The sequence below is a fragment of the Mesoplodon mirus genome (genome assembly GCF_964341445.2).
Source record: "Mesoplodon mirus genome assembly, chromosome: 15".
NCBI classification, from domain to species: Eukaryota; Metazoa; Chordata; class Mammalia; order Artiodactyla; family Ziphiidae; genus Mesoplodon; species Mesoplodon mirus.
The window spans coordinates 12347112-12372263 of NC_138991.1; the positions used below are offsets into that span (position 1 = coordinate 12347112).

A 25152-nucleotide genomic window follows, 5' to 3' on the forward strand; every position below is an offset into this window, starting at 1 on the left:
AGTTAAAGAAGGAAAAGTTCTCCAATGAAAGCCAGCTGAAATGACATGCTTATCAGGACCCCCTCACCTCCCCATATTCATTAGAAAGAGAGCAACTTTAAAACTGGCCTGCTAAGAGACCAACAGCTAAAGACCAAAATACACACCAGATCCTTCCAAATCTCTTCTTATATACTCCTCAGAATTATCTTCAAAGGCTTCTTCATCAGCAGCTACAAAGCAAGAGGACATTTCAGATCACCTCTTGAAAGACGTGGCAAGTCATTCTACCTTTACAATTGAGTATGCAGAAGAGTATGTGGAATTGCCATGTTTTACAACAAATGACTACTTCATATCCTCTTAATCATTACTCAAGAGCAGCAAACGCCACCCTGAGAGATCAGGTAACAGGTAATTCATACAGCTGCGAGCGGTTCACTTGTTCTAATGTGAACGTCCACAGAACTGGACTTCATCACCAACCTTCAGAAGTGTTGGGAGACCAGCCTAGGGATGCCACCTCGTTATTCTGCCAGACAAGGACATTAAACAACCAACCTAGTAACTACCATCACCACTGTTTCATAAACAGTCATTTCAACACCAAAACAAGTAGGACAGACAGTATCAGATTAAAGATCTGTCCTTTACATATAGTTTTATGAAAAAAGAAAAGGAAATAAAACCCCACGTTACACTGTCTTTTATTTCCTCATTTTGTTCCTGAATGATCTAATGACTGCTCTTCCCAACTGTCAGAAAGACATTTTGTACAAATACAGACTCTTAGGACTCTTTTAACCTTAAGCACAAACTAGGTGGGCTTCAACTCTGTATTTAAAAGTCATCAATCACTTCTTGTCTCAAGTCAACTGTTCAAAAATAGCTTCTGCTTTGGTCAAATACTAAATCCAACAAAACTTAGACTGAATATGTTACAAAAAGCAACACAGAGAAGACTTCTTAAATCCTTCAATTTATACTAACATACTCTTTTAAAAAAACAAGCTTTTAATTAATCTCCTGAAAAAGCTTTGCACTTTGCCACAATTACCTCTAAATTCCATGTTAGGCACAATAACCTTTTCACAGATACTTGTCAGCGTGTTCTGGTCCTCAAATAGATTCTTATAGTGAGGTCTCTCACAAACTGAAGCCAGAAACTGAATTGCATTACTTACCAACTGGAATAAAACACAAAAATAAGCGTATTTTTAAGAGCAAACGGAACCATTTATTTCGGGGCGGGAGGGGATGTCTTAATTATTTGTCTTCACCATCACCTTACCAAGTCATATTTAACCTCTTGACCTGTTGTAACTAGTAAATTCCAGATGGCTGTGACAAAACGAGGCAGGTACTGCTGAAATTCTTCATCATATTTTTGTGCATAGAGTGCAGCATTATCACAAATCTGGGATTTTAAGAGCTCCAATAAGCCTGCTTCCTCTTCATCCTCACATAAGAGAAAACGGAAAACTCAAACATACAACTTCAACGCTATCATAAACATGGAGAGTAGCTGTAATTCCTGAACTCTTTAAAAATTTTACATCAAAGCCAAGCGCTGTGAACTACATCTACGCCACTGTAAATTTATTCACCTGGTCTATCAAATAAATACAAGATGAAATGCTTCGTATTTATTAATCAATGAGAGCAGTTCTCAAAAGTTTTCAAGTTAAATAAAGCCTTTTCAGGACTTCCCTGGTGGTCCAGTGGGTAAGACTCCCAATGCAGGGGGCCTGGGTTTGATCCTCGGTTGGGGAACTAGATCCCGCGTGCATGCCGCAACCAAGAAGTCCATGGGCCTCAACTAAGACCCGGCACTGCATGCATGTGTGAATAAATATTTTAAATAAATAAATAAATAAATAAAGCTTTTTCTTCTGGTTACTGAATTATAAAATATTTACATATTAAATCGAAAATAATATGTTCCTACAAAAACCTGAGTAATAAAAATCATATCACATTTTCCTTTGTAAGACAGTCTTGCTATCTCCCAAAAGGTTCTCATTTCAAATATATTAAAATATGTTCTCTTCCCAATAAGCTAATGCTATAACATTCTCACAAATAATATTCTGGTTATAAAATGTTGAACAACCTAAAGCAGGGGTTAACCTGCTGCCTAATTACTGAAGTAAAGTTTTATTAAAACCCAGCCACACACATTCTTTGTTTTCATTTATACAATTTATAGTATTGCCTATGCCTGCTTTCAACTACAACTGCAGAGTTGTGTATATAGCCCAGAAAGCCAAAAATATTTACTACCCGGACCTTTATAGGAAAAGTTTGCCAACCCCACCTGAAACCATGACAGTGACTGATATAATAATGCTTACTACATATAGCAGCAATCCACAAATACTTTTTGAGCTATATTATGTGCCAAAGAACTCAAATTGAGAAGAGATAAAAGAACAGCTCCTCAAGGAATGAATATAAGGGATGTCACACAGTGAGATGACACATTTAAATGGGCAAACAATTCCCTTAAGAATCCTATGTGAAAAACTTCCTTTAGACTTAAGTGTAAAGACAAGCTTTGTTTTCTGAGGGGGTGGTTTCTTCCTAGTGGACTGAAGGAATTATTTTATTGGAACTCTATTTTTTTTTTGGTTGCTTCTTGTTGCGTAAGTCTCAGAGACAAAATTTGCTGTACACCCACAGTAATGATTCTCCCTCTGCACGCCACCCAAACAGATCTGCATCACCAACTGTAATTTTTACCTGGTGTTGAAGTATTCTTAATATTTTACTTTTTACGTTTTTTGTTTGTTGAGAAAGAGGTAAATCATAAACATATTAATGAACAAGCAAATGAATAACAGAGTGCTACATGTTGAAAGTACACATTACAAAACTCAGATCAGAAACTTTTACACATTACAAACTTTCATGTCCCCTCTTTCCCACACTGTAGATGACTTTTACAAAAGAGGCTATTATTACAGAGGTTTAAGTTTTCTTAGTATCTTCAATGACAAATGATTTTCTATTTCATAAAATGTTCACAATGTGAATGCTCTTGAGGCCTTACTTTCAATAACGTAATAAATAGCCTTATCTATAAATTGTGACTTAAGTCAGGACTACAAGAAGGGTAATTCTGCACATTACAATTATCCTCCCTCCAGTGTTCTCAGAGGGCACTCAAATAATTTTTTTAACATTAAAAAAAATTGAGATATAATTGACATTTAACATTATATTTCAAATAATTCTTTAAAAAAAGCCTACTTGGGAAATATTTTCAATAATACTTACATCAGTTTGTAGAAGCTTATTATCTAATGTCAAGAGGGTATGAAAATTGTTCATCCAAGTTTCCATATTATCTTCAAAAAATTCAGGGAGATCCTAAAGAATAAATGGTGACTTGAGACTTTTGGTTGAAGTAATTATTATATTTTAATAAGTTTTCCTCACCACGCCAAATGTTTTCCACACGCCTACAGACTCAAGCCCACATTTCTCAGCTAAGTCAACGGATACCTATTTTGACAAGACTTCCCTGCTCCAGCGAGGTCTGGCAGACGAGTAAACCATTCTGACTGTGTCTCGGTAAGCTTTCAACCACAAATGATGCCACCTGTTCCTGTCCCAATGTCAATCTACTTATTCCTTTAAGGTTCAGCTAAGACTGAAAACTTTCCTTACAAAACTCAGTGCTTACCAATACATTCCTTTTCCTTTCTGAACTACTGTATTTACTGTAAGATGACCACCAAGTCAGGCTTATTGTCTTATATAGTTACTGATTTCCTGTGGCACAATACTGCCCTCTTAATGAGGGATAAATCCCCCAAGGGTAAAGATTATGCCTCCTTCCTATTCCTAGTCAGGCTTCCGTGACTAACAAGTTATTAATCACCTCATTCTACCTGACTTCTAGGAAGTAGAATTCAAAAGAAGGTATACAAAAACCCAGTGGTACCCTTTAAGAATTTCTCCAATTGCTGTCTAGCTGAACACTGAAGGTATGCCATTTGGGGCTGTTCATCTCATATTCATTCTACCTATTCCTTCTGAGGAATGCTCTCCCTACCACTGTGAGCACAGTCACGTTGGGAAGATTAAGTCCGAGTACTTGGCTCTGGCTAGAGGCAACAAAAAGGCTACATCCTTTCTCTTGCATCTCAGTATAGGAGTCTGTACCAGTAAGACTCCGTTCTCATTCCTGGAGCCCTGAATCTTAAAGTAATGACTCAAGAACAGAAAGAATGACTGGAGGCCACCACCTCAGTAGCAACCGGGTGATCAGGCATTTTCTGCTATAAGATTGTGGCTGTGTTTCCTCTCAAATGCCACTGGTTCTTACACCTTCCCAAGTCTGTTTCTTCAGCCTTTTGTCTCCCAGATATGCTTCCATTAAAAGCTATAAGCTTTGCTTCCATGACCTGGCTATTGTAAACAGTGCTGCAGTGAACATTGGGGTGCATGTGTCTTTTTTTTTTTTTTTTTTTTTTTTTTGCGGTATGCGGGCCTCTCACTGTTGTGGCCTCCCCCGTTGCGGAGCACAGGCTCCGGATGCGCAGGCCCAGCGGCCATGGCTCACGGGCCCAGCCGCTCCGCGGCATATGGGATCCTCCCAGACCGGGGCACGAACCCGTATCCCCTGCATCGGCAGGCGGACTCTCAACCACTGCGCCACCAGGGAGGCCCCATGTGCCTTTTTGAATTATGGTCTTCTCTGGGTATATGCCCAGTAGTGGGATTGCTGGATCATATGATAATTCTATTTTTAGTTTTTTAAGGAACCTCCATACTGTCATCCATAGTGGCTGTATCAATTTACATTCCCACCAACAGTGCACGAGGGTTCCCTTTTCTCGACACCCTCTCCAGCATTTGTTGTTTGTAGATTTTCTGATGATGCCCATTCTAACTGGTGTGAGGTGATATCTCAAGAGGGTTCCCTTTTCTCCACACACTCTCCAGCATTTGTTGTTTGTAGATTTTCTGATGATGCCCATTCTAACTGGTGTGAGGTGATATCTCATTGTAGTTTTGATTTTCATTTCTCTAATAATTATGATGCTGAGCAGCTTTTCATGTGCTCCTTGGCCATCTGTATGTCTTCTTTGGAGAGATATCTATTTAGGTCTTCTTCCCATTTTTGGATTGGGTGGTTTGTTTCTTTAATATTGAGCTGCATGAGCTGTTATATATTTTGCAGATTAATCCTTTATCCAATGATTCATTTGCGAATATTTTCTCCCATTCTGAGGGTTGTCTTTTCGTCTTGTTTATGGTTTCCTTTGCTGTGCAAAAGCTTTGAAGTTTCATTAGGTCCCATTTGTTTATTTTTGTTTTTATTTCCATTACTCTAGGAGGTGGGTCAAAAAAGACCTTGCTGTGATTTATGTCAAAGAGTGTTCTTCCTATGTTTTCCTCTAAGAGTTTTATAATGTCCGGTCTTACATTTAGGTCTCGAATCCATTTTGAGTTTATTTTTGTGTATGGTATTAGGGAGTGTTCTAATTTCATTCTTTTACATGTAGCTGTCCAGTTTTCCCAGCACCACTTATTGAAGAGACTGTCTTTTCTCCATTGTATATCTTTGCCACCTTTGTCATAGATTAGTTGACCATAGGTGCGTGGGTTTATCTCTGGGCTTTCTATCTCGTTCCATTGATCTATCTTTCTGTTTTCGTGCCAGTACCATATTGTCTTGGTTGCTGTAGCTTTGTAGTATAGTCTGAAGCCAGGGAGTCTGACTGCCAATCGACAGACGAATGGATAAAGAAGTTGTGGTACATATATACAATGGAATATTACTCAGCCATAAAAAGGAACGAAACTGAGTCATTTGTTGAGATGTGGATGGATCTAGAGACTGTCATACAGAGTGAAGTAAGTCAGAAAGAGAAAATATCTTATATTTTTATTTCACATATCACATACCAAAATACGGACCTATAAAATATCGTATATTAACGCATGTATGTGGAACCTAGAAAAACAGTACAGATGAACTGGTTTGCAAGGCAGAAGTTGAGACACAGATGTAGAGAACAAACGTAAGAACACCAAGGGGGGAAAACCACGGTGGGGTGGGGATGGTGGTGTGCTGAATTGGGCGATTGGGATTGACATGTATACACTGATGTGTATAAAACTGATGACTAATAAGAACCTGCAGTATAAAAAAATACACAGACAAAAAAACAACTAATACTAAACTTTCTTTGGGTCTTTGGGTTATTTGCATGGAAATATGTTAATATAAATGTTTCAGACATTACATGAAATTTCTAAGAAGCTTATATGTTCTGGTATAATGTTATAAGTCATAATTCTAGTTATTACTTTAAAAAGTATATCTCAGAAATAACTAAATTTCCTTGTCAACTGCATTATTATGAACTTCCATCAAATCTTTAACCGTGGTCATTTTTAAGTCTTTTGTCATTTACAGACAGTTCTGGGTGTACTCTGATGCTTTTGCAAAAATGTTCCTATAAAAGGGTTTCATCTTCAAGGAATTCATGGAAAAGACTCTGACAAGTACAGGTTTCTGGTAACTGACTATACTGCTGAACTGAATGAATAAGCATTTTCAGAACTCTAATGGAAAACTGATGAATTCATAAAAGTGCTAACAAAAGATCAAGATGGAAAAAAAATTAATTACATGGGACTGAGTGAACTGGTGAGGATGATTATAATTTTTGTGACTTTCTGTTTGAAAAAAAAAAAAATCCCACAAGGACTCAGAGGCAAAAAATATACAAATCAATTTTCACTGCAAAGTAAAGGAGCTGTTACAGTGGAGGATTCCTGGACTGAATGTCAATATTATGACATAGTGTGAGTGTGTTTCGTGTTTGGTAATTGCAAACATTGTTGCTTTTGTTGTGGTCATCCACTTACAATGCTTGGTGTCAGTTTATTTATCTCTTGTAAAAAAAAAAAAAGAATGGGGGGAATCAGAAAACAAGCAACTAATGTCTATTTTTTCGGGGGTGGTGGTGGAAATCAATGCTAGCAAAGAAGTCTTAATCAAGTGAAAAACTTTATATATGACATCAAAGAATAAGAATCAAAAGCAAGAAATAAAACAAAACTTACCTGAAAGTTTAAACTGTAGAACAGTTTTGAGATTAGGATCAGGGAAGAAAAAAGAATCCTCAGGGCAGAGGCATCATTTGCGTGGGTGCTGCAGAGTTCAATAGTGGCCTTGGAAAGGAATTTAGAAAGACGGTTTTAGTGTATTGTAAACCTTAGTGAAAAAGCCTTGTACTAGGCTGAAACTATTCATACATCTTCTCCAAAATTTGGCTTTTAAATAGTAGTATGCAGTCATTTAGGATTTTTGAAAAAACACGTTAAAGTATATATTTTTAAGTTGTCCATCAGAGCACTACTGTAAAGTCCAATATTAATATTTTGGACTAGATCCTTCTACTCTCCTCTGTGCACGTATATAACTATATTACACAAAACTGTCTTTATATGCACTCATTAAATAATTCCCTGCCACCTGGCCTGTAGGTTGTTTGCAATTGTTTGTTATTCTAACTGCAATAAACAAGCTTATGTATAAAACTTTGGGCACACTTCTAGTTTTCTGAGTTTGAGATTCTAGAATTGTATTACCAGTGCAGAACAGTATGCTATGAGTAAGAGTTTTGGAAGCCAGACAGATCTGGATACAACTCAGACTCTGTTACTCATAATAAGCATGACTCTGAGTAAGTTATTTTACTGAGCCCCCATCTCCTTATCTGTCTGTAATTAAGAATAATGCCTACCTCATAAAATATGAGAATAAAATGAGAAAATACACATAAAAGGTCCTCGTAATTTGTGCACAGCTACAATGTAAAAGACACTCAACAAATGTTGCTAACTATATCCTGGAGTTAGAAAATATGAATATTATGGTTTTCTCAATGAAATGTCAAATTCCAGAAAGCCAGTACCATTTATAATCCAATGGACAGGACACTAGTGTTCATTTCACTGGACTCTGGTTAAAACATTTTTCCCCCACCCGTCCCTCCCTGCTCCTGGCTAAAATTTTTAATGTCATTAAAAAGAAATAAAAATCTTTGCTAGTCCAATAGGTGAAAAATATTGACATTTTGTCCAATTTTATTTTTAAAAAATAAAAATGTACTATCAGTAAGATATCCTAACCATGAAAAATCCTGTGCATACTCTGTAATTTAGAAACTTGTGATTATCACACAACTTTCCTTTCTGAAAACAGGAAATGAGCAGCTTTTCTCAAGTTAGCAAAACTAGGTTTGAGGCCTGGCTCTCTTTTTTATTAGCTGTGTGATACCGAACCCTCCACTTTCCTTATCTGGAAAAAAAGGTTAACAATGCTTCTCTTTCGATCTTAAACGAGTTTCAGCAAGATATTTAGGAAAGTTGCTTATGTACTATAAGATGATGCACGGATATATAAATTAAACTCCATAAACAGTCAAATCAAAATACGGATCTATTCCTTTAGAGACACATACTCAAATACCTGAATGAAATAATATGACGCCTGGGATTTGCTTTTAACTATTCATATGAAATCAAAGGGAGAGAACAAATTAAAAAGAAATAAAATTCTAGTAACCGTTAAACTTGTGTAGTCAATACATAGGATTTCATTCTACCAGCTTCTCTATTTTGGTGTAGATTTGAAATTTTTCAGAAGAAATGCTGCTCTAAACCATTACCTATCAAATATGCTTTCAAAGCAATCTCTTAAACAAAATTTATACAAATATTCAAGCACTTTAAAATATTAAGTAATTAAAAAATACCACCAAGATGTTATCACATACCTTAAATAGATTAGTCAAAGGCAAAGCAAAGGCATCCAGAACAAGTTTAATTTCAGTCCATAACTCATTTGACTTAAATTCATGGCGATATCTAGAAAATTAAGGTAAAAGAGGTAAATTTACAAATTTTTGTTAACTGACTTTAGGTCTTCAAGGCTAGATTAGAGAAAAATCTATGGCTAGATAGCTTTCTGAAATAAAAAGGGAATTCAAGCACAGTTTATCAAGACCAGGTATTTCACAAGTAATAGGGCAATATGAAATAAACATCCTACACTTAAGAAGAAACAAACACGATAATGAGAGGCTTATGCTCTTATTCTAGAATTATCATAAAAAAAGACATAATCACAAAAGTATACACAAGCAAAAATATTTGAAAAAAGTATTTAAAAAAATATGAATTTATATATCAATACCTTTTAAATAAAGAATGTGCTGTACGAAGGACTCCATTAATAACATGGAAATCTCCACTCTGAAAGCGATTCACCATTTCTGTCAACAAGTCAGGCCATTTCTGAGGGAAATCTTCTCTGCCAATAATGCTAATGGCATCACTTAACTGTGGGGAGGAAAGAGACTAATTAGATGAAAGCTCTACAAACAAGCCCACCTAACAAGCAGGGTCTCACATACCTGCTTCTGAATTTGCTCTGGGCTGCTAAGCATCAAGTGCACTATGTTAGCTTTAATGGCTGCTCGGTCGGCTTCGCAAATTTTATTTGGTTCATCTTCAACCTAAAAGCAAAACATTAATGAGCAAGTAACATAAATCCATATCTATGACTGTATGGGTTTGTAGATAAAATAGAACCATTTCTCATTTCCTGATTTCCTAAGAAAAACAGAGGAAGGTAGGGCCTTCCTTCTACATTAGTGGGTCACAGATTCCTTTAATAATCTGATGGAAGCATTTTTCTGCAGAAAAATGTACCTTCCTCCCCAAATGCAAATATTTTACATACAAATTAAGCAGCTTCTCTGACTCCCTGACGCCAATTAAGAATCTCAGTTCTATAAGTAAACTAATCAGAACATGTGGTTAAAAATCTTTATACATATATGCTACTCAGCCGATATTCATCTTCAAAAGCTTCAATTTGACCGTTACCTTAAGTCAAAGAAAGGTCTTATCAATGAAAACTTCTTGACCATTACCAGTTTGAATGCATCCAGGACTACATCGTCCAAAGAGATTCTGGAAGTCTCACTAGTTTTACAAATCAAGACAGAGGGATAGGGCTTGCATGTCTACAAGAAGATGAACGGATTTTTAAACATTCTAAAATTCACTAAGTCATTTCTTCACCACATGTGAGAACGCTTGACTATACAAGCTTAAAAACAATATTTACTGTTTTTGAATTCTTCTATGGAATGAGGAAAAAAGATTCTAAATATATACTTAACCAGATTTAAAGCTGATTTTTTAGAAAAACTGACCATTTCTGTCAACTTTAATACTTTCTAAGTATCATTACTGCTATTACTAAAAACATTTCTCACCTTTTTCTTTATCCTAACCCAGTTACCTCAACCCCGGTATTACTGACATTTTGGGTCAGATAAACCTTTGTTATGGGGATCTTTCTTGTGCACTGTAGGATGGTTCCCAGCACCCTCAGCTTCTACCCACTAGATTCCAGACACCCTCCCCACCCCACCCCCAGCGTGGACAACCAGAACATCTCTAAATATCCCCAGGTTGGCAAAACTAACCCCAATTTAGAACCACTGTCATGAGCTAAGGTAGGGAAGATACCCGTTTCTCAATGTATAGCTATAATCATCATTAAACTTGCAACATAATAAGATTCACCTTATGATTAAAAAATATTTCCATATTCCACAAGACACAGGACAAATCCCTTATCAAAAACTTCAAATCTAAATTATTTTGCATTCTACACATATATATGTGTAGAATGCATATATATATATATAAAAATGTGGCTTTTTCCAGCTTTATATAATTTTTCCTTGTTTACAATAGAAATTGCTTCAATCACTCATTTAGACTGTATCTTCCCATGTAATGTCTCTTCAGTAGACAGTAAGCTAAAGTTAAATTTCAACCAAACTGGATGTTAAAACAAAGTCTCACACTCTCTAGCAACCTGGGTTATGAAGCTGACTTAACTGATATGAATTTAAATAAAACAGCAACTTGGAAAAACGTCCTGTTTAACTTTTGTCAATTCTTTTGCATTCTCTACATGGACAATCATGTCATCTGAGAACAAAGACAGTTTTATGTCTTTCCAAATGGTATATTTCCTTTTCTTACTGCATTATCAAGGACATCCCTGGTGGTCCAGTGGTTAAGACTCTGTGCTTCCAATGCAGAGGGCACAGGTTCGATCCCTGGTCTGGGAACTAAGGTCCACACGCCATGGCAAAAGAATATATAAAAAATAAAAAAGACTTCCAACACAATGTTGAAAAGGAGTGGTAAGAGGGGACACCCTTGCTTTGTAACTGATCTTGGTGGGAAAGCTTCAGGTTTCTCACCATTAAGTATGATGTTAGTTATAGGTTTTTCACCGTCTTTACACTGCCGAGAAAATTCCTCTCTATTCCAAATTTACTGAGTTTTTACCATGAATGGGTGTTGGACTTTGACAAAAGCTTTTTCTGCACCTAATGATATAATAATGTGATTTATCTTCTCTTAGTCGATAGGTTTTTGAATGCTGAACCAGCCTTGCATATCTGGGATAAATCCCACTTGGTCATGGTATTTTTATACTTTTGGTACATTTTTAGATTTGACTTTTTAATATTTTGTTGAGGAGGGTCCTGCTTTTATCTTTAATCTGTGCATGAATTGTTCAGGAACACTGCATGTATCAATCTTATAAACATGCAGGGTCTTAAACTATGTACTCACAAAATACTTACAATTCTCCAGTTTCTTTTAATATAGTTCTTGAATGTTACTGAGGCACACACTTTGATAACATTATCCTGAGACTTCTCCAGTAATGTTAACAGCAACAGTGGGTAATTCTGATTTCCTTCTACAGATTCAAGAAACTTCTCAGCTGTAAAATAATTTCCACATTAGAAGATTTGTTATTACAAACAAATCTTAAGACTTCATGAATATGTGAACTATGTATATCTCTCACTGAAGCATCATGGAAAGATTAGGATATTTTTTCCCTTAGGGAACCTATCACTTTTAGTGCCTCACTTCTCTTATCTATTAAATGAACTATATATGATGTTACATTAAATTTATATAATACCTCGGTTTTCAGATCACTTTACCATCTGTTAACTCACCCAATTCTCACAAACCTATAAGGTGGCGTGATCAGATGATCGATCACCCCATGTGAAGGACAATCTGCTTCTCAGAGAGATTAAGTGACCTTAGGGCAAAATTCATACACCCCTTCTTTTTTTTTTTTTTTTTTTTTTGCGGTATGCGGGCCTCTCACTGTTGTGGCCTCCCCCGTTGCGGAGCACAGGCTCTGGACGCGCAGGCTCAGCGGCCATGGCTCACGGGCCCAGCCGCTCCGCGGCATATGGGATCCTCCCAGACCGGGGCACGAACCCGCATCCCCTGCATCGGCAGGCAGACTCTCAACCACTGCGCCACCAGGGAGGCCCCATACACCCCTTCTTGTTCCAGAAGGATTATTATTAGTACTATTAGTAATGGTAGTAATATTTCTTTTATAGTACTGTGATTAAGATTAAGTGAGTTAATTTATGCTAATACATATTATTATTAACCATATGCGTCTGGTGCTTTACTCACATATGTTAAGTTGTCACTACCACCCAGAGAGGTAGGTAGTATTATCCTCATTTTAAAGACAAGGCCACTCACATATATACAATGGAATATTACTCAGCCATAAAAAGAAACGAAATTGAGTTATCTGAAGTGAGGTAGATGAACCTAGAGTCTGTCATACAGAGTGAAGTAAGTCAGAAAGAGAAAAACAAATACTGTGTGATAACACATATATATGGAATCTAAAAAAAAAACAGAGTTCTAATGAACCTAGGGGCAGGACAGGAATAAAGACATAGACGTAGAGAATGGACTTGAGGACACGGGGAGGGGGAAGGGTAAGCTGTGATGAAGTGAGAGAGTGGCATGGACATATATTCACTACCAAATGTAAAATAGATAGCTAGTGGGAAGCAGCTGCTTAGCACAGGGAGATCAGCTCAGTGTTTTGCGACCACCTAGAGGGGTGGGATAGGGAGGGTGGGAGGGAGATGCAAAAGGGAGGGGATACGGATATGTATGTATATGTATAGCTGATTCACTTTGTTATACAGCAGAAACTAACACAACAATGTAAAGCAATTATACTCCAATAAAGATGTTAAAAAGAAAATAAAGACGAGGCTACTGAGGTTAAGTAAGATCACACAGCTAGAAGATTTCATCACTGAAAACGTTTTAGTCCAGTCCTTATTCTACCATACTAGCCCTCAGTTTTCTTCTTGAATTAAACATTTCTATATCAGCAATAAATTTATACAAAGATTTTACCCATACGTTTTAAACTCATACTACATTTAGGGATAATAAATCTCCTAGGTTTACAGATCACACCATGAAGGTTTATAGCACTTCTAATTTTTCCCGTCTTAAGCTTCATAAGGCAACATCCATTCCAAGGTTCTGATATTTACTGAAAAGGTCTGCTGTTAGCATGTATTATCTTCTACAATTTAATATGATTTAACACCTGTCTTCTTTCTGAATTGAGTCCCAAGAGTTTAACTTCCACCCTCAAAGCCACCCTGCTTTGTGTCTACCATGTGTTCCTTGGAAGATGAAGAATGCTGAACTGGAAAATATTTTTCAGGATGGGACACACTCTGGTTCTGTATGGTTTGTGCGGTTTACAGAAGGCTTTGGCTGCGTCGATGTTTGGCTGGTCAGTATTTCACATCCAGCAACCCCTGGGAAATGCTCTGTTCTTAACTCTTCTCAGAAACATCAATTTATTCCCACATTTTGTCCCTGATTCATAAGACAACAGCACCTCAACCTTACAAAGCCACAATTATTAAAAATAATTTTTATTAGACAGTGTTGGCAGAGGCTTTCTGGGAAAGTCTAAGACTAGAGCCATTAATTTCCTTTTTTCCAAGAACAAATTACTTCTTTAAGCACTAACAGGGAAATCACAATTTTCCCTCACAGAAATCACAAAGGCCTTCCTAGACTAGGATGGATGCATTAACAAGTGTACGATTCTATGTATTATATATAACACATAAATATAACATATATGTGCATGCATTCTTCTGGGTCTTCATGGGGTGCTTCCAAAATCCCCTTTATGAGAATACACATCAGTAAATTCCGAAGCAGCAGATTAAGATCATTTCTGGTTAATATGGCTTACAAGAAGGATCATCAACTTACTACCCACAAGACACATGTGGCCCCCGGAAATCTGTTTGGTTTGCACAGTGTTTCAAAAATTTTTCAAGTTAATTGCTATCATTGAAAAATGAGAGGGACAAGCTTCCCTGGTGGCTCAGTGGTTGAGAATCCGCCTGCCAAGGCAGGGGACACGGGTTCAAGCCCTGGTCTGAGAATATCCCACCTGCCGTGGAGCAGCTAAGCCCATGTGCCACAACTACTGAGCCTGTGTGCTAGAGCCTGCGAGCCACAACTACTGAGCCAACGTGCTACAACTACTGAAGCCCGCAAGCCTAGAGCCCATGCTCTGCAACAAGAGAAGCCACCGTAATGAGAAGCCCACTCGCCATGACTGGAGAAAGCCCACACAGCAAGGAAGACCCAATGCAGCCCAAAACGAATTAATTAATTAATTAATTAATTTTTTTAAAAATGAGAGGGACTTCCCTGGTGGCGCAGTGGTTAAGAATCCGCCTGCCAATGCAGGGGACACGGGTTCGAGCCCTGGTCCGGGAAGATCCCACATGCCGCGGAGCAACTAAGCTCGTGTGCCACAACTACTGAGCCTGCACTCTAGAGCCCACGACCCACAACTACTGAGCCCGCGAGCCACAGCTACTGAAGCCCGCACGCCTAGAGCCCGTGCTCTGCAACGAGAAGCCACCGCAATGAGAAGCCCGCACACCGCAACGAAGAGTATCCCCCACTCGCCACAACTAGAGAAAGCCCGCGTGCAGCAACAAAGACCCAACTCAGCCAAAAATAAATAAATAAATAAAATTTAAAAAAAAAAAAAAAGATGAGAACACTTCATATAAATATACTTATTTTTCAAGCAAAGCTGGAAATCTGATCTTGCAAGACTGGTGTGAATCCCCCAGTTAGCTTGTTCCAAATAATATTTGCCCCTTAACCAAGGCACTTAACCCCCTTGGCCTGCCTCCTTCATTTACCTTTATGTGTGACTCCTATGGGCATCTGAGTTTATAATTCTAAGCTTATACTAAGTCTCTAATGAAAACTGGTCAAATCTGGGAGGGGGGAGAGAGTAGGAGGAGCCCTAGATCTTAAAATACATTAATTAAATCAAACCCAACATGGTGACTTAAGAGACAGTGTCTGATTACCTAGTTTCAGTCACTTAATCACTTTTTAGGCAATTAACTCTTACCTCTCTGCCCTAATTATTATATCTCTAAAACAGGCAGGTGTATAGCAATTTTCAGAAAGGTCAAGGGACAAGGCATCCTAAATTTACTAGTCCTTTTTACCCCAGAAGGGATAAAAGTTATTTTACTCAAAATATAAACCAAAACCAAAAAAAACCCACACCACCATATGTTATGGCAGCTATAAGCAGCCAACTAAAGACTTTATGGCTAGAAAATGAAAGATAAACTATGCCTAAGAATTCAAGTGTAAATCTTTTTTTTTAATTTTATTTACAAACAGGCATATTGCACAAACGTTTCCCTCACCTGTCCTTTAAGAATAGATCAACCACAAAACAGTATTTATTTTCTTTACCTGGACGTCTGATGGCAGGATCAGGATCAAGAGTTTTCTTTAAATATTCTGTTAGCGTCTGCAAATTTGCATCACTGAGCTCCATTGCCACAGAACCTAAAACAAAAAATGAGGTTTGGGTAATTGGTCACATGGGGACACAGTGATTTACATAAAAGAATCATTTTATATTATGGGTGTCCCCCTCTGTGAAAGTCATCTACTTGTTACATTTTATGTGTGGGCTATAAGCCTTGCTTACTCTTAGCTGAGACAAGGTTCCAGAAGATAAGGTGGGCTTTTTTTGAAACAGTAGTGGGATAATTTTGAGACAAAGAAGAAAACACATACCATAAACTTAGGGTTAAAAATACAAATCACTAGGTTTATTTTTTTAAAGCTCCACAATAAAAAATTAAAATTTTAAGCATCCTTAACTCTAAGGATCCCACAGAGTTCTGAGATAAAAAACTAGAATAAATTCCTTTGTGTAAAACATGCAACCATAGGTATTGACAACAAACTACATACTGAGAATTGGCATCTGGGAAGATAATTTTGGGGTTCATAAGATGACAGCTGTGATTATAATTAAAAAGTAATTTTCCACACCAAAAGCAAAGTCAACAAAAGCAAAAATAAACAAGTCAGACTACATCAAACTAAAAAGTGTCTGCATGGCAAAAGAAAACATCAACAAAATGAAAAGTCAACATACCAAATGGGAGAAAATATTTGCAAATCATATCTGATAAAAAGGTTAATTTCCAAAACATATATTAAAAAAACTCATACAACTTGGAAAAAAATCCAATTGAAAAGTGGGCAGTGAACAGACATTTTTCCAAAGAAAACATACAGTTGGCCAAAAGGTACATGAAAAGGAGCTCAACATCATTAAACATGAGGGAATGCAAATCAAAACTACAATGAGATTAACACCTCACACCTGTTAGAACGGTGCTCATCAAAAAGACAAGGAGGACTTCCCTGGTGGCGCAGTGGTTAAAAATCCACCCGCCAATGCAGGGGACATGGGTTCGAGTCCTGGTCCAGGAAGATCCCACATGCCATGGAGCAACTAAGCCCATGGTGCCACAACTAGAGAGAAGCCTGTGCACCGCAACAAAAGATCCTGAGTGCTGCAACTAAGACCAACTAAGACCGGACACAGCCAAAAAAAGAAAAAAAAAAGCCTAGTTGGAAGACAAGATAAAACTGAAATACCAACTACAGACCTATAATCCCTTTCCTGCAGTTTTGAGATCCAAGCATCTATAAATTGAGTTTTTTTTTAACAAGTTTGCGGCAAACTCACTTGGCAACAAAACCTGGCCTGAACTGTCCGAGGCTGTAAATATGAATATGTCACTTAGCATGTAAATTTGTTTCACTAAATAATGTATTTGATTGCAGGGCGATACCCCATGTCCCACTGGGGATGCTGTATAATCTACAGCAAGTGCATTTCAAAAAAAAAAAAATCTGAATTCTGAAACACTTTTGAGTGTAAGTGCCAAATGAATCACACAGACAGCAACTTAACTGCTAGGTTAAGAAGAGAGTCACTGGAGTATTTGTGGTCCAAGACTTCCCAGAGGCTGTGAACTTGAAGGATATATAGATTTGGATAGGCCAAGTGGAATGAGGACCCATCTCATACAGGCAACAGTGTGAGCAAAGTACAGAGATGGGAAGAATCCATAGCTCCTTTAAGGATCAGTGAACTTGGAGGCTGAGATCAGATCATGTAGGTTCCCCAATACTTAGCTGAAGAATTTCATGATTTAATGTACAAGAGGAAGGTACTAAAGGTTTTTTGAAATGGGTAAAAACTTAATGAAAGTGGAATATATGTACTTTGGGCTGGTAATGGTTTACAGATTGGAGTCGAGGAAGAGAACAGAACATCTATTAGGACACTTTTGTAAAATGGGGGAAGGGTCACAAACATGAACCAGGCACAGTGCTAGATGAGACGCTTCACATCATTTCACACAATAACCATTTTACAATCAAGGAAGGCAATTCTGAGAGATTAACTAACTTTCCCCAAGCACACAATTAATAAAGATTAGATTCAAATCAGTCTGACCCTATAGGTCTACCCTATGCCTACTACCCAAGGCTGCCTCTGAAGTGGAAATAATGACAGAGGGTTGAACTAGAGCGGAAGCACCAGCAACAGCAATAGAAAGGATGATGTGACAAAGACAGCCAGATGAGAAGTAGGGAGAGGAAGACGTCAGAGATGACTGAGACTTTGAACAAGACTGATCCAAACAAAAAAAGCCATAACACTTCACCTTGTCACTTAAAAAAAAAAAAGAAGCTAGGAAGATTTTATAAAGGGCTATAGCTAATGCTGTGCCTGTGCAGAGTATCCCTCCGCCAGAAACCACAACCTGCTACGGAGACTGATCTGTTTGAAGCTATTTGTATTCTCCTCTGTACAGTCGTTTTTATCATAAGGGAAGCCAATATGCTGACTGATTTAGTAGATTCCCCCACCTATATATCCACCTCCTTTGACCCAGGGCAAACCACTCTATGGGCATGAATATCAAGTCCCGCTTAACCACACACATAATTTATCAAGAGGCTACTCTTTCTGGTTTTTATACCAAAAGTTTGGAAAATGCTACGCATCATATTCCCCCTCTCTTGGAGATTCACTTTAAAGGCTTCAGGAACTCAAAGAGTAAGTTATCCATTTAACGTTCTTTACTCGAGTTCCTCCCATCACTTGCCCACCGAACCACTTTATTATGGAACACATGTTGGAAAGCAGTGATTTAATCAGTTCATTTCCCATTCTTTTTTGGGTTGCCATGCTGAATCTGTTATGAAATCATGAAAGTTCGCTGTGCCAAGCAAAACCATTTACATCAGTATATATGAGCTAAAAAAAAAAACCTTACTTTGCCACATGCAAATTATTCTACCTTTTGGGATTTATGCAAGGCAACATGTTACAAACTGCGTGTGTGTGTTGAGGGGATTATAGATGTTAACTGAATCTATTTTGTTGAGTTTTTAAAGACACTCCTCAATAAATCTGCATTTTACTAACTTTCTTCATGACAGAGTCCCATGCAATCTGGCACCTGTCAACCTCGTCTCCTACCTTCTTCTTGCCCCTATGTTCCAGCCCCCAAAGCCTTCTTTATGTTCCTCAAACCAGACAAAGACAGTTCTGCCTGTAGTAACGCCCTTCCTTCTAATTTGATATCAGGTATCATTCAGCTGTCAGCCCACTGTCAAGTCCTCAAAAGAGCCTTCCATGACTATCATCTACGTCATCCCTATTGTACTGTTAATAGCATTTATCCTCATCTGAGGGATCTTTGACTTGTTATCTCTTATTTGTAAGCTCCTTAGGGCAGGGACTTTGTAGGTCTTGTTCCTCTCTGTATACCCAGGACCTTCAACACTGCCTGGCACACAGCAGAAATTTATTAAGCATTTGTTGCATGAACTAACGGATAAGACAATATGTCAGCGAACCAGCTAAAACATGGGTCCAGTTTGGATTGGAGACTATTCTCTGAGGATCAGTTACTAGCAGGCCCGACATAATGTAGTAACTCAGTTACACCTGTCAGATAAACAGTGACCAACTTACTGCCATCATTAGTTTCTGTTCATTCAAAAACGCTTGAAGAAAGATGTGAATTTGAAATCTGTCCTGTATTACTGTTCACATCTGCCAGTGCTAGCACTTTTGTTTCGGAGGCTTGCACTTACTGTCCTGTCTGCCTGGATATCTCTGCCCCTGGAGAGCTTTGTGGCTCACTGCCCACTTCATTCAGGTCTCTCTGCAAATGTCATCTCTTTTTACAGGCGCTGTCCTGGACCATCGTATCTAAAAGATCACCCACCTCAGCCACTCTCCATTCTCCTACTCTGTTTTTCCAAGTCAATTTTATCAGACATATGAATTGCTTTCTTGTTTACTATGCTTTTCCCTCCATTAGACTGTAAGCTCCATGTGCGCAGGGACTTTGTGTTTTGTTCACTGCAATCTCCCTAGACCCTTAAAACAGTGATGGGTACCTACTACATATTTGTTGTACGATTTTCAAAGGCTACATACCCTTTATTGATTTTTTTTCCCCATCAAAAAGCACTATCAGGGCTTCCCTGGTGGCGCAGTGGTTGAGAATCTGCCTGCCAATGCACGGGACACGGGTTCGAGCCCTGGTCTGGGAAGATCCCACATGCCACGGAGCAACTGGGCCCGTGAGCCACAACTACTGAGCCTGAGCGTCTGGAGCCTGTGCTCCGCAACAAAAGAGGCCGCGATAGTGAGAGGCCCGCGCACCACGGTGAAGAGTGGCCCCCGCTTGCCGCAACTGGAGACAGCCCTCGCACAGAAACAAAGACCCAACACAGCCATAAATAATAAATAAATTAAATAAAAATAAAATTTAAAAAAGCACTATCATTCTTCACATTTATTTTGGTCAACTGACTGTGACAAACAGGAAGAGCTGGAGACAACTGATTCTAAGAGCGCATGACAGAGTGACCCCACAAAACAACAAAGTTGAAGTGCTACGGTGGGACTATTTTTAAATTAAAAAAAAAAAAAAAGTGTGTAGGGGGAAAAACCGTGTGAGGCGGTTGGCGGGGGGAGGATATAGATATGCATGCTACAACCCTGAAAGTTAAAATACTATATAAGTCCTATATTTTGAATGTTAGTTAAGGGACTAAATGTCAACAAATCCTTTTTCTATCTCCTCAGTGACAATGTCTATACACCCAACTTATAAGCTTAGCCTTGATTTGGGAAAGCATGACAAATCAGGGAATTTCAGCGAATACTCCACAGGTTTTCACAATACATCAGCAAGATCAAGGTCTAATTAAATTATCTTATTTGCCACAGGTGAAGGTGCTTTGACACTTGGAAATGTTAGCAATATATAAATGTAAAAAGTGTTACTGACATTAAAGACTCAAACTAGAAGTGAAAAAATTCACTCTTTTGCCTTTAAATAAGGGGTGATACTTTACTTCTCCACTGAGTTATTTTTGGAAATCCTTACCAATACACAAAAAATAAAAAATATGTACCACAATAAATCAATTATGACAGACTTATTTAAATCCCAAGTTCTTCTTATTGAAAGAATGGCTGGGCCTAAGTCTAGCCTCTTCTCACAGGCCCTCAATTACAGATGAAGATTTCTGGAATAAAAGATTTGCTTTCCAAGGCCATCTCACAGACATCTGTGACATAAGTTGATCCAAGATGTGTGCCTTTTCCTTAGATATTTCCTCCACATTAGAGAACCATTCCTGAAGCCCTACATCTGGGGAAAGGGAGAGAGATCCAATAAATGAAAACTATCTGGCACACACACAAATCAAGAACATACCCCAACACCTCAATCCACCCTCTGCTTTTTTTTTAAAAATACATTTATTTATTTTATTTATTTTCGGCCGCGTTGGGTCTTTGTTGCTGCGCATGGACTTTCTCTAGTTGCAGAGAGCAGAGGCTACTCTTCGTTGCGGTGCTCAGGCTTCTCACTGTGGTGGCTTCTCCCGTTGCGGAGCACGGGCTCTAGGCGGGTGGGCTTCAGTAGCTGTGGCACGTGGGCTCAGTAGTTGTGGCTCTCGCGGCTCTAGAGCACAGGCTCAGTAGTTGTGGCACACGGGCTTAGTGGGCATGTGGGATCTTCCCGGACCAGGGCTCGAATCCACGTCCCCTGCATTGGCAGGCGGATTCCTAACCACTGCACCACCAAGGAAGCCCCACCCTCTGCTTTCTAATCACAAGAACATACCAATGAGATGCAAATCCAAACTTTTTACATTGTCTGCAAAGCCCTATGAGATGTGGCCCCTGGATACCTCTCCCCTCATATACTACTCTGTGCAAGCTGGATTTTCCTCAAATAGTCCAGGCTTGTTCCTGTCCCGAGCCCTTTGTACTTTCTATTCAATCTGCCTGGAATGTTCTGTTCCCTCATCTTTCCACAGCTGGTCTCAGCTCAAATGCCACCTCCTCAGAGAAGTCGCCTTCGTCTGTCACTATCTGAAATTATCTAGGTCATTTATGTGTATTCTTGTTTCTTTCCCCCACTAGAATATAAGCTTCCCAAGGGAAGGGACTTCGTCCATTTTTGTTTCTTCACTGTATTCACAGAGATTAAGAGGATGCTCAGTCAAGTTATTAAATGAATAAAGGAACAAATTAATACCAAAGGTGGAGCACTGCCCCCAAACCCATCTAATACTATATAGGAAATGGTTTCCCTCTATCCCAGTCCCCAACCAGCAAAAATCAAAGTCAACAGAAGGCGAGAGAGAACTCTCTTGCACTGATGTAAAGAAATGAAAGATAAAGGGTCTTAAGAGGGAAGAGGCTGCGTAGATCAAGTCCCAAGAATTATGCAAAAAATGGAGACACACAAAAAAGGGCCAAAAATTTGACTATGGGGGCCCAAGTGGAGGAGAAAAAGAGCACTGTTAGGATCCAAGAGTAAAAAGCCCCTTTCTGTGATTATTCCAAGGAATAATACTTGTGCATCTACCACGTGGGAAGCAACAGCCATCTGCGTACAGCAGTAATGAGACAGGCGAGGTCCTTGCTTTTTTACATCCTAGCAGTTGAGGAAGACAGTAAACAAGTAAACTACACGTGATTCTAGAATATGATAAAAGCTGTGAAGTAACTAAAACTCGGGTAATGTGATGAAGAGTTGAAGGAAAGAGATCCTTTGAGAGGTTGGTCAAAAAAGGCGTAAGGGGAGTGAAACTCGAAGGACAGGAACCAGCAAAGACCTGATGTTGGTAATTTCCAAGCAGAGGAAAGGCGCGTCCAAACGCTTTATGGAGGACATGAGCTCGTAACATTTAAGAAAAAGAAAGGTCAGCAGTATGGCTACAGTGGCTAAGGAGGAGAAGAGACAGATGGGAAAGGCGGACAATGGTCACCATCGACGGGACTTTGTAATCCACGGTAGTAACTCAGTGGATCCTCAGCCACTTTACGAAATAGATGTTTTCAACCCCACTTTGCAGATAAGAAAGTGGAGGCCTGAGAGATGAAGAGACCAGCCCTACGTTACACCCCTAGGGAGAGGCTAGATCTGGAACGGACGCAGGCCTTCTCATTCCAAAGCTGAATTCCACGCTCCGAACGGTATACCACGCCATAGCGTCTCCCCCAGGAGGCGGACCCCGTGTTACCGCGCAGGTGCGTGCACCCCCCGGTGCACGGACTACAAGCTAATCTTCACGAGCAACGCACCAAAGTGAGATCACGAAGCCCGTGTTACAGTTGCGGAGACTGAAGCACTAGGAGGTGCCGCTCCACCGCCTCCTTAATGACAAAGTGAGGCCAGGGGAAGAGGCGGTCGGGGCGGCTGCCCGCAAGCCCGCTCAGCCGCCGGACAGGCCTGGAGGCCGCACTCCGCTCGCGTTGCGGGTGGCCCGGAGCGCCGAGAACGGACGCGCGGGCGCCACCAATGAGAGGCGGCCTTCCCGAGCGGCGCGGCCAATCAGCGCGGCGCTGGAGGGGAAGGGGCGGGCGCCAGGGCCGCTCCGGTTAGGCCGCGCCTGGGCTGCCCTCGCCCCTCGCAGGCTCGGGGGCCGCCGGGCCTGGGCCTCAGACCTGGGATGCTAAGAGAGGACGCGAAACCCGTCGGCGAAGACCCTGCCTGAGGGCGCTGCCCGGGACACGGGCCCATATTCCGCTCTCCCCCAGAGGTGCGGTCCTTGCTTCCCAGCGTTCGGAAGTGCCGGGAGCGCCTCATTCCTCCCGCAGCCGGGTCCCAAGAGGCCACTGTGCCAGGCCGTGTACGCCCGCGCCTTACCTCGTGGGGATACGGGTACGGAGAAGGGAATCTCAGCCGCAAACCGTAGCCGGCAATACCCACCCCTGCTGCCGCTCCACCGCACATTCAAACCCCGGCAAAATGGCGCGGCGGCGAGGCTGTGGTCGGGGCGCATGCGTGAGCGGGACCGAGGCAAGGGGCGGGGCCGAGGGCGCTCGGCTCCACCCAGGCTGGAATCGCCAATCGCGGCCCCGCTCTGTGTGTGCTGACGTCACAAGCGACAATGCCCTTTGGCTTTGAACGCTGCATCGGGCATCGCAATACCCATTCTGAGACGAGCACAGATTCGGCGAGTGGCCGCTGCATTGTGGCCTATTTTGATGTCAGTTACCTAGTAGGTCTTATATAACTGTTGAACGAACTGCCCAAAGTCATGTCCAACGCGTCTCCAATCGAAGAGAACTGTCTGCCCCTCATGGAGCTTATGTTTTAGAGGGAGGAACGGAATAAACAGGATAATTTCAGATTTTATAAGTGCTATGAGTCTTGTCATAGGATTTAGAAACAGAATGATGTGGCAGCAGTGACGTAGAATGTCAATGGGATGGCCAGAGGAGACCTCTAAACAAGTGACAACTGACTTGAATTTCAACAAGGAGACAGCTGTGGATCAGCCTGCAGACCGTTCCAGGAGGAGGGGATGCTAATAGCAAAGGCTCTGAGGCAGGACTGGGCTAGGCTGGGGCTTAAAAAATAAAGTGGAGATGGCAGGAGATGAAGTTAGGTCAGCAGGGGCCAGATGATGCAGGCCTCTTAAGCCAGTGTTATGTCTTAAATGTACCCATTACAGGATGACCACCAAATTTATATTTTAAAAGATCCACCAGTTGGTGCTTGGACTGTATGGGGGGGAAGACCTTGAAGCAGGGAGACCAGTGAGGAAACTGCTGGAGGCATCCAGGAAAGAGACATTAGGCCTGGACTAGGGTGAGTAGCAGTGCATGTGGAGAGAAGTGGACAGCTTCAGGATATACTTTAGAGGGAGAGCGCATAGGATCTTATGACACACTGAGTGCGGGAAAGAGGAGCCAATGGTGACTTATGGAAACCCCAACCCTCAGTTTTGGCCACCTCCTCTGCCTCCCTCAACAGGCTCAGCTGTCTCCCCTCAGAGCCCATCCCTTGGAATTGCTAGCTTGCTACTCCTGGGACTGAAAGGCATGCTATTTGGTCATCATTCGAGGAAACAAATATAGGAACAAAAGGATATAGACACTGAGGACAGCAGAGCTCTCAGCCCGTGGTGACTCCGTCCAAACCTCTACACTAAGCGCTGACCAATCTCGAACATGGCTTTTAGCAACACAAGGCTGTGTCCCTAGGATGACCCCAGTGTCCCCACCCCCTCACGACTGCCTGAGAAAACTCAGTGCCACCAGGAGAATTTACTGTTTTTTCTAACCAATATCTGAGGATGGGCTCCAACCTCCCTTTCTTAAAGCATTTACTGAAAAGGGCTTACAATTGTGAACTCCTTCCTCCGTCCCTTTGAGAGGTATATGTATCTCCTACACTTTAGGAATGTCTTTCTTAAGGACCTGAAAGCCCTTCCTTTGAAATGTTATCATCAGGAGGGTAGTGTCTCTGTCTCCCAGTCTCTGTG

At 40.4% G+C, this 25152-nt stretch overlaps 1 protein-coding gene across 1 annotated transcript in view; it reads right to left on the bottom strand.

Moving 5' to 3' along the window:
* Positions 1–23671, bottom strand: part of CSE1L (chromosome segregation 1 like) — a 42592-nt gene extending 18921 nt beyond the window's left edge. The window contains exons 1-11 of the mRNA XM_082644146.1: positions 23529–23671; positions 15718–15813; positions 11688–11830; positions 9423–9524; positions 9203–9348; positions 8784–8874; positions 7066–7173; positions 3259–3351; positions 1271–1438; positions 1037–1166; positions 147–212 (exon numbers count right to left, since the gene is read on the bottom strand). Coding sequence (XP_082500272.1) covers positions 147–212; positions 1037–1166; positions 1271–1438; positions 3259–3351; positions 7066–7173; positions 8784–8874; positions 9203–9348; positions 9423–9524; positions 11688–11830; positions 15718–15813; positions 23529–23664 — 1279 coding nt within the window. The 5' untranslated portion in view covers positions 23665–23671. The remainder of the gene's footprint in view (positions 1–146; positions 213–1036; positions 1167–1270; positions 1439–3258; positions 3352–7065; positions 7174–8783; positions 8875–9202; positions 9349–9422; positions 9525–11687; positions 11831–15717; positions 15814–23528) is intronic.
* Between the last annotated feature and the right edge of the window lie 1481 nt (positions 23672–25152).